Below are 11,256 nucleotides of genomic sequence, written 5' to 3' on the forward strand. Positions count from 1 at the left end.
CGACCTCCTTGCTCCAGCAAAGAAAGAAAAACAGCTGAAAAAATCTCACATATAAAGTTTTAAAAATCACCATTGATCGTATGTGTGCTACAAAAGTTATTCGAGGTCTAAGGTCAAAATTTGAGGTTTTTTGAATTTTTATCGAAAACGGTAAGTTTAATCAAAAAAATCTTAAACCAAAGTTGTAGACCTTAAAATTGTCTACAAAAATGGTCTTCATAATTTTTTTCTTAAGAGTTACCATTCCTGAGATATCGCGATTCTAAGAGTAAGGTTATAAATGATATGCACATATTTCCACGCCACCTGTGAGGTAGTGTACTCGGTGCGTTTTTTACCGTGGTTTTACCTGTAAACCTACTCCACTAACTTTCATGACAACTTTAGGATAATTTAAGGAAACAATACCCATAAAGTTCTAGATATTACCTATTCTTGATATTGATTATTGATATGGCTATTGATTGTTGGGTAAACTATTGTTTTGATTTATTTGGATATTTTAATTAGATTCATACTCTTGAAAGTCTACTTCAACAGTCAAGTCTTCTTCGATTTCTTCTTCTTTCTCTTGCTGGATATTCATAAATTGTTCAAATATAGCTGAGTCATTGGTCTCTTCATTAAAATCACAGGAATCTTTCTCTATTGTACTCAACTGGGCATTTAAGCAAGACTGACCTTGGCAATTGGTACACGCTGACGAAAACAGCAACCCGACTGTTTTACAAATTTATACAAATTATCTAAATTTCGCACATTTATTTTGCTGTACCCAACCACGCCAGTGTTTTGATATATATGTATAAGTACATGAGACTTCGCTGCAAAATCTTTCGCTGAAAGAACTTCGGTTACTCGTGGTATCGGCTTTTCTTATAATACTGAATTTTTGGGAATCACAATTTGGATAATACCAATAGTCAAAAGGAGACTGAAGCCCAAATGCAAACGTAATTAGAATTTGCTCGCAAACATCTGGATTGGGACGACTATCAATGGAGTCAGGTATTATTTTCCAATGAAAATAGGATCTGCCTACACGGCAACTACAAGAGAGCAACTTCTATAGAAGTCCAGGAGAAACTGGAAAATGTTATATACGAGAAACTGTATCATACGGAGACGGTTCTTATGTATTTTGGACAGGCATTTCCATGGATGGGAAAACCATGTTTGGGAAGACCACGTATCCGACTGAGATCGGTATTCCTACAGTATATTGGTCTGCGTTGAGCCCGTACTTAAATCTAATAGAGCATGTTTGGGATGAGCTTAAACGAAGGGTTAGGGATGGAAATAATGCATAATGGAATTGAGAGCTGCGCTTAATGATGAATAAAAAGCGATGCCTCAAGAATTCATTGACAAGTGTAATTAGGAGTAATATCAAATACTGAAAAATAAAGAAATTGATTTTGTAATTGATGATTTCTCTGTTCATAACGTCTTTCTTGCGTTCGTTCCAATGATGAATATTTAGAAAACTTTATTCGTATTGCATATTGCTTTTATAACGCGTCCTCCAAATTACGCAATGGTAAATTCAATAATAAAATTATTGTTTGCACATTACATATTTCTATTTTCATACTTCTTACATCGAAACAGGAGGTGTAATCTCAAATCTCGCTTTAGAGTCAATTGTTTTGCACTCAAGTGTATAATTATTATAAATTATTAAAATCCATTTAATTATTTTATTTAATTTTACAGTTTTTGCTTTCAACAAAATAATTCATTTTATTATAATTTCATTTAATGCCTAATAAGGAGCACTCTACTTTTCCGTAGCGGTATTTTACGAGTACCATCATTTCCTTCATTTATAATTTGTTCAATTCCAGTACCTTCATTTATAATTTGTTCAATACTTAGCTCTTAATAATAATAAACAAGGAAAATATGATTAAAAAAATGTTATCTTATTTCCTATTGGTCATAGAATGTTTTGTTTTTTTGGATAGTGTGTTTTTCACCAGCTTTTTGTTGAGCCTACTAGAATGCTAGTAGCAAGCGTGGGTGTATTTCATTACTGATAAATAACCCTACTTTAATGTTACAAAGGTATCAAAAAGGGATTAAACTTGTTTTAGATGATCTTATTTTCGTTAAATTGTAAACGAATAAGTTTATATTTTGAATTCCTTGTGTGGAATGACTAACCTTTCAAAAGAGGGAAGGATTCCAAGGCCTACACTAATTAAGATTTTTGTTGGTGGTTCTCTACCATGAGGTGGTATAATTCATAATTACAGCAGAATTGTATATGTGGTATTCAACATCAGTGTAGTTCTATCCCTATAGTGTTTTCTGTGACATTAAACACAGGAAACCTAACAATATAGCAACTTATAATTATAGTATATTTTTTTTTCAGTTAGCGGTTGTGTGCAATATACAAAAATATGATTCGATCCAATGTCTGTCCTAGGGTAAGTAAATTTCTGATTCGTTTTGTAGGTATATTAGACATATTATATATATATATATATATATATATATATATGTATATATATATATATATATATATATATATATATATATATATATATATATATTTATAGTAGCGGTAAGTACTCCTCCACAATCCCAGTGGAGGATAGACTTACTTCAGGGATGCGACCCTGCCCTACGCGAGCCTTGATTGTCTCTCAACTCCTATGGAGAGAAATCATGTCCTAAACCCATTCCTACCCAATACCTACTATCCTACCAATTTCCCAAACCAACTCACCAACCCGCCTGGCAAGCGTGGTGTTTAAATGCCAAAACCCCTCAGCATGAATAGACATTCAAGAAAAGGGCCCTCAGTCCCCGGCAGCTCGCTAGTTCCCAACCAAGGTAGCGGTAGGATTCACGGACAGCGGGCAGAGGGTGCAAAGAATCTCCGGGATGTAAGAGGCTACCAAGAACGACGAACGCTGCACATAATTACGTATAATGTAAGAACCTTATCCAAAGATGAAAAAATGACGGAACTGGAGGAAGAACTCAGACATGTGAAATGGGATATTATAGGAATTAGCGAAGTCAAAAGAAGAGGTGAAGATCAGGTCAAACTAAAATCAGGCAACATATTCCACTATAATGGGGAAACAGAATCGACAACTGGAGGAGTAGGTTTATTAGTACACAAAAAATTACAGAAAATGATACAGAGCATTGGCTGCATTTCCCCAAGAGTTATGTATATAAATCTCAATAAAGACTAAATAAGAGATACAATCTGAAAATAATCCAGGTATACGCCCCCACCAGCGATTACGAAGATGAGATTGTTGAAGCCTTCTATGAGGAAATCGAAAGAGCAAAAAAGCAGGAACCGGCCCATTACAATCTGATAATGGGAGATTTTAACGGGAAACTCGGAAGGAAAAAGGACGAACAAGAAGTAGCAATCGGAGATTTTGGAATCGGAGTAAGAAACGAAAGAGGCGAAATACTTACCAACTTTCTACTGCAACACAAACTGTATGCAATGAACACCTTTTTTAAGAAGAAACAGAGTAGAAAATGGACGTGGGTTAGTCCAGATGGAAGAACTAAGAGCGAATATGATTATATAATAACAGACAAAAAGCAAATTATTCAAGATGTCACTGTACTTAATAAACTATCAGTAGGAAGCGACCACAGACCAGTAAGAGCTAGAATAACGATAAACCTACAAAAAGAAAGAGCAAAGATGATAAACAGTGGCAAACGCATAGTTTGGAATTCACCAAATCAGCCAGAAGCGTACATAAAAAATATAGCAGAAACTTTAAAGAGTAATAATCCCAAACGATTAGCAAAGACACAAAAGCTCTCATGGAAATACGACGAAACCTAAGCGAGAAAGAAAAGGGAAACAAAGAAGAATATAGAAAACTAAATAAAAGAATTTCAGCGGATATTAGAAGAGATATAAGAAGATATAATACTAATGTAATTACTCAAACAGTAGAAAAGAACAAAGGTTTAAAGATAATGAAAAGAGAACTCACACAAAGTAAAAAAGAAATATACAAGCTAGAAGATAAAGACGGAAAGGCAACAACAGATAAACAAAACATTCTGAAAATAACTAGAGAGTTTTATAAAGACCTCTATACCAGCCAAAGACCACAAGAAAATTTACCGACACGAGTAAAGACTCTCATAAATCAGGGATCGGAAATACTTTTACCCATTACTGTGTCAGAAGTAAGATCAGCTTTAAAGGAAATGAAGAACCATCGATCGCCTGGTGACGATGGACTCGTTATTGAGGCAATAAAAGCAGGAGGAGAAATTCTATTAAAATCAGTAAGCGAACTGTTTAATAAATGCTTACATGCGGGTACGATTCCTAAAGACTGGAACAATGCAGTGATAGTCTTGTTACACAAAAAAGGTGATATTACTAAATTAGAAAATTATAGACCCATCAGCCTCTTGACACATATGTATAAACTCTTTATGAAAATCTTAACAAAGAGACTAACACCTAAACTTGATTTCTATCAGCCCAAAGAACAGGCAGGCTTTAGGAGAGGATATGGCACAAATGACCATTTGCACACCATAAAGATCTTAATTGAAAAATGCATCGAGTACAACATACCACTGGTTCTTGCATTTGTCGATTACGAGAAGGCTTTTGATACTGTAGAGTTTGAAACCGTACTGGAAGCCCTAAATGAAAGCCGAATAGATTACAGGTACACGTCACTAATCAAAAACATCTACGAGAACGCTACATCAAGTATACGACTACACGAAGACACAGAAAAATTCAGCTTAGGTCGAGGAGTAAGACAAGGAGACAATATTTCACCAAAATTGTTCACGGCAGCTCTAGAGTCAATATTTAAGAACACCCAATGGCAAGATATGGGCATCAATATAGATGGAGAAAGATTAAATCATTTGAGGTTTGCAGATAATGTCGTATTAATCGCAGATAACTTACAGGATACAGTTTCTATGCTACATTCGCTTAAAAGTATGTCTGAAAGAGCAGGATTAAAGATAAACTTTGAGAAAACTAAACTTATGACAAATCTCGTAATGAGTGGAAATATAACTATCGACAATAATACCATACAACAAACAGACACTTACAAATATCTGGGACACGAGATCATAATAAACAGAGACAATCAAACAAATGAAATACAGAGGCGAATAGGCCTGACATGGGCAGCATTTGGCAAACTAAGCCATATTCTAAAAAGTTCAATTCCCATGTGTCTCAAGCGAAAAGTTTATAACCAATGTGTTTTGCCTGTACAAACTTATGGAGCAGAGACTTTAACACTCACGCAGAAATCTGCGAATAAACTAAGAGTTACACAACGAGCCATGGAACGTGCAATGCTGAATGTGAGCCTCCGAGACCACATAACAAACCGACAAATCAGGCAAAGATCAGGAGTTCAAGACGTCATCGAAAGAACCACGAGACTTAAGTGGAACTGGGCAGGACACTTAGCCAGAACACAAGATGGACGATGGACAAGACGAATTATGGAATGGAGGCCCAGAAATTATAAAAGAAGCCGAGGACGACCACCGACTAGATGGACCGACGACATAAAAAGAGTAGCGGGAAACTGGCTACAAGCGGCACAGTGTAGAGAACACTGGAAAGAACTGAGGGAGGCCTATGTCCAGCAGTGGACGGGATTGGCTGATTGATGATGATGATATATATATATATATATATATATATATATATATATATATATATATATATATATATATGTATATATATATATATATGTATATTTTATGATTTAGTCAAGATATATTTTTCTTCCAGATCTTATTTTGCCTTGAAATTTTTGTTCCGCTGTAAGACGTACCAAAAATTTCGTTTTCATTTTAGAACCTTATATTCTAGAATACAAGTATGCTTTATTGTCACTGAAAATTGTACAATTGTATGGACAAAGCTTACAAAAGTCAAAACAAAAAATAATAATAACAATAACAATTAAAATTTACTAAAATTACATAAATAAAATTATAAAATAATATTATTATTGGGGTAAAGGGAGGAGAGATGGACCGCCTTTTAGAAAACTGAAGCCTGTTTCTTTATTAAATAAATATCAGAATAGAAAAAAATTGTAACCAGTCATCTTTTTACATGTTTAGCGATAGTCCTCGTTGCACTCAGCACACTCATTTTCAATATCACTCATGTTTTCATCTCCACTAGTGCCATTTAGAGTAACATCTTTAGATAGTGACGATTCGCTTGCCTTTCTCTTACGTTTTTATTTTTTCATAGGTTTTGAGCTTTTTTTAATCAAGGCATCCGTCTTCATTTTAATTAAGTCTTAAGCAGTAATTTCTCCAGTTATTTTTTTACGAACTCTCTTTACTGCTGCTGCCAATACAGGCACGGGCATTACCTCATCAAGAGCCTTTCCGGGAATAATATTTTCATCAGTAATTGATGACTTGTTTGGGCTACCGTGCAAGGATATTTTACCACTGATTCCAGAGGGACCTGGTTGAGGAGATTCTGATCTAACTAGAAAATTCATTGTTTCTGTTTCTGATAGGGTGTGTGTCAAAAATGCATATTCTGGGATTATTAATGGATTAAACGGATAAATTCCCGTGGATTTAAATGCAGAAAACCGCATTTTGGACAGTTGCTGAGTTTCCTCATGCTCGACCTAAGAGTTTACCAAACTGAAGGCGTGTTAAAACCCTGTTTGTGTTATTCTGTACCATAAAACGGCATTCAGCATAAAAGTTGCCTTTAAGTGACTTAAAAAAAGCACGATCCAGAGGCTGTAGGTAATGTGTTGTGTGGGATGGCAAAAAAAATTATTTCGTTTTGGTCTGCAAATTCTAGTAGATCCAGGTTGGTCGTATGGGGTGTGTGGCCATCTAATATTAATAAGGTTTTACCTGGAGGTTTTCTCGGCAAAAAGCGTGTTTGTAACCATTCTAAGAAAATGTCACTGTTAACGTATGCTGATTTTTCCGACATCCTAATCTTGGAACCCGGTAGCATACCATAATGCCACTCGTCTTTTTTATTGTTCCCCTTAAAAATGCAATATGGGGGCAAGAAAATCCCTTCTGCACTACAGCAAGCTATTACACTGATCGTTTCACCTTTTTCCCCAGGGCTTACGCTAGGAACACATTTTGAACCTTTTTCTGCTAGAACTTGACCGGCTCTAATAATCAGTTGTAATCCTGTTTCATCAGTATTAAATATGTGTTCGGGTTTATCATAAAAATTATATTCGTTCATAATTCTCTCGAGATCAGAAAAGTAGTTATCGACTGTTTCTTTGGACATTCCTTAAGCTCGTGCAATTGAGGTGTTCTCAGCTTTTCTAATTGAAATTTCAGGTCTTCGTTTCAAAAAGAGTTCTAACCATTTTTTACCAGCTTTACCTAAAAGTAGACAATAAGTAACTCTTGTATCAGATTTATGAATTTAAAAATTTACCTTTTTTACATTAAATTTATTTGGGATTCCTAATCGCTGAGCTAAATTAAAAGCCATGATTCTTAATTCAGTTCTGGTTGGTGCAAAGCCTGCTTTTTGTAGTTTTTTTATATGGCTAATGATTTTAGCTTCTAAAGAACAATCTGGACCCAATCGGTTCATCTCATCCATATTGTTTGTTTTTATTCGACATTTAAAAGTCGTTTTGGGTATTCCATATGCTTTGTCGGCTTCATTAATACCCATATCACCATTCTTTACAGCATCTACGGCATCACTTAGCTCCCTAGAGGTTCAGTTTCCTCTCTTAGGTGTATTTTGTTTGCGAATATATTTATTGGGCATAATCCTAAAACAAAACATACTGGTCCAACTCTCCTACTCCTAAGTGGTCCATCTATCCTCAAATAGGAGGACAGATGGACCATCCCGTATTGTTTAAAATGAGCAGACTACAACAGTAGTTCTTACTCTATAATACACATTTTAAATATAGTTCAATAATAAACTAACAAATAATCGGTCAAACTCACCTGTTTTTACAAAAAATGAAATTAAAAAACTCAAATAAAATTATCACACGTGGCAGTTTCAATTATCGTAAATAACACTCCTACAAGTACGCACCGATGCGTTATAAACGATACAACAGAGTAGGATCCTAGCACCTAGCGGACCGACTATCCTCCTGGTCCAGCTCTCCTCCCTTTACCCTATTATATTAAATAAAATTATAATTTTGAAGATCTTTGAAAATAGCTTTGGCCAAGATCTTGAGAATTGTAGGATCACTAAAAAATTCATTAATTAAAAGCTAAAGTTGAAAAGTTTAAAAATGTAAAAGAAAGAGCATGGAAAGATATAAAAAACAGCTATTAAAGTCAAAATATTTTAATTGGCTTATATAAACAAAAATAGTAAAATTTTTGTTTATTGTTTTACCAAAAATTAACAAACCTGATCTACTCCTCAGCCTAGAATCCCTACCAAGAGATAATAAATGAAATCAATGAAGCAGCTTATAAAGCACTCGGCACGATCCAAAGGAATAAAAAAGATACTCCATTGTGGTGGACAAATGACATCGCTAATGCAGTACACAACAAGAAACAAGCATATCAAAAGTGGCTACAAACCAATAACCCAGATGACAGACAAACATACGCAACATCAAACAGAGAAGTAAAGAATCTAGTAACTAAAGCAAACATTTTTTTCTAGGAAAGTAAATTCAAAAACCTTATCAAATATTTAATTTAATATTTAATTTAAATATGTCAATAAGATCAAGCTGGAAAACTGTACAAAGCTGAGAACAAACAAAAAAGAAGTGAATAGAATAGATTTAACAGAAGAAAGATCTTGGATCGAACATTACTCACAACTTCTGACTGAAACAAGACCGCAATTCACTAAGACGATGACAACAACATATGAAGGGAATACGATGAAGACGATGAAATAACAGTAAAGGAAGTTGAAGATGCAATACGAAATCTAAAAAATTGAAAAACATGCGGACCACAAAGTATACCGAACGAATTACTAAAATACAAGCCACAAGTATTACGAGAATTACTAGTGGATGTTTTCACCTTATTCTATAAAAGACATTACTTAACACAGGAGAGGACAAAAACACATAATAACAACATCTACAAAAAAGGAGATAGAAAGAATTGTTCAAACTACAGGGGGCCAAGTGTCATAAATTCACTTTCAAGACTCTATGAAAAAATTATACAAAATAAAATTGAAAAAGAGATGACAGATGTCATCTGACAGAAGAACAAAATGGCAGATCATGAATAGATAGCATATTTTCTCTAAAGCAGGTTATTGAGAAAAGATTACCCTTTCAACTCATGTAGTCTTTATAGATTTGACAACTTTCAATGCTCTGAGTAGCAATGGAGAAACAAGGAATAAACAAAAAAATATAAAAGCAGTATAACAGCTTTACCAAAATATGACGTAAACATTAAAATTGGAAACTTTAAGTTTCCTGGATTAAGATTACTTCCTTTAAGTTTCCATTAAACTGGATTAACTAAAGAAACTCCTATTAGTAGGGGCCTAAAGCAAGGCTGCTGCATAGCACCTACATTTGGTAAAATATATCTGAATGAGGCGCTTTCAGTGTGGAAAAGAAAATGCTGCAATATGGGTATCCCAATTACAGACGAGAGATTGTACACGATACACTTCGCTGACGATCAAGCCATTCAAGCCGAAGACGAGAGTGATATGGACTATATGCTTGAAAAACTGAAAGAGGCATACACCAAGTAAGGACTTAAAATTAGTATACAAAAAACCGAGTACTTAGTTGCAGGACTAAGTAGAACCAGAAAGCCTACAAATTAAAATGGGAATCATAAAATCAACTGAAACCTTCAAATACTTGGGAGTCCAAATCACATCAAACACAGGGAGTAACGAATAAATACATTCTAGGATTGGCCAAGCAAGATCAGCCACTAGACAGCTACATGGACTATTGTGGAATAATAAAATAACAAAAGAAAATAAAAGAAGAATTTATAAAACAATAATAGAAAGTATTGGGATGTATTGGCGACAAACTCTGGAAACTAAATTAAAGAAACAAATCAAAAATTAAAGCCATGAAAATGGACTATTGGAGACGATGCTTCTTGCTCATTAGACTTAATAGGGTGAGGAACGTAGACGTTAGGAGAGCCATAAGACTAAACTATGGACAGCTACAGAGAATGTCTGAAAATATATGGCCAAAAAAGATATAAAAATGGATTCCGCCCACTAGAAGAAAACGAGGTAGACCAAGACGGTCATGGAGAGAAGATGTCGAAGATTGCCTCCACATAAAACGCTGGAAATTAGGATGCGAGAAACAGCGCCGGCTGTAAAAGTTTTGCCTATTATATATTTATAAAATAGTAAAATACTAGGGACAAAGATGTAAAATTGTATTGGAACAAATATTTTGATAGCTTATTTATTTAAAAAAAATTTTGACATAAACAACTGTCACGATCGAAGACGAATATGGATTTATTTTAGAAAATATGCATAAACTACTAAAAAATAAACGTAAAAGATTTTTAATATAACAGCCCTTTCATTAAAAATAGTGTATTGTTAAGAATATCTTATTTCTCTTGATGTACCTATATGTAACGAATGTTGGCGCGATCAACATGGCAATCTTTATTTTCTCACAGATCTTATCGCAGTATCTTATCACACAGATGTTGTGTTGAACCTTTCATCCTGGTTAAGGTTCTGAGGTTTCTTAACCAGGATGTTATTGTATGTATTGTAGCTTTCTTCGATATTTGATGGTGTTCAGTACCTCTTGGGTCTTTCTCATTCTTCCGAAGACCTCCTCATTTGTGACTCGGTCAGTTCACGGGCGACATCTTAAGTATACTCGATATAGCCATATCTCAAAACCTTCCAATCCTCTGCACATATCTTCGTTCAAGGTCCACGATTCAACACCATAAAAATGGACACACACGACACAAAATTACAGCATTCTTACTTTTATATTAAGAGGCAGGTTGTGGCTCTGGAAGAAGGCTGCCATCCGGTTGAAGGTGGATCTAGATCTAGCTTTTACGATGTGAGCTCTTATCTCCTGGTTATTGGTACATTTTTCATTTAATATGATGCCGAGGTAGTTGATCTCCTGTTATCTTTTTTTGCTAATTATCATTAAGAATATATCTACTTATAATTCACTAATTAACATTTATAGGTCATATTATTGTAAACCGAAAAGTTAAGGGGTAAATTTTTGAATTTACCGAAATATTTGGTTT

At 34.5% G+C, this 11,256-nt stretch overlaps 1 protein-coding gene across 2 annotated transcripts in view; it reads left to right on the forward strand.

The window, feature by feature from the left end:
- LOC140438503 (uncharacterized) overlaps positions 1 to 11,256 on the forward strand; it is a 146,043-nt gene that overhangs the window by 58,451 nt on the left and 76,336 nt on the right. Inside the window, exon 2 of one of the 2 annotated variants that reach the window (XM_072528164.1) lies at positions 2,381 to 2,435. The exons of the other annotated variant lie outside the window; for it this stretch is intronic. Within the exon in view, the coding sequence (XP_072384265.1) occupies positions 2,409 to 2,435 (27 nt within the window). The 5' untranslated portion in view covers positions 2,381 to 2,408. The remainder of the gene's footprint in view (positions 1 to 2,380; positions 2,436 to 11,256) is intronic. 2 annotated transcript variants of the gene reach the window in all.

The sequence above is a fragment of the Diabrotica undecimpunctata genome, chromosome 1, assembly GCF_040954645.1.
Source record: "Diabrotica undecimpunctata isolate CICGRU chromosome 1, icDiaUnde3, whole genome shotgun sequence".
NCBI classification, from domain to species: domain Eukaryota; kingdom Metazoa; phylum Arthropoda; class Insecta; order Coleoptera; family Chrysomelidae; genus Diabrotica; species Diabrotica undecimpunctata.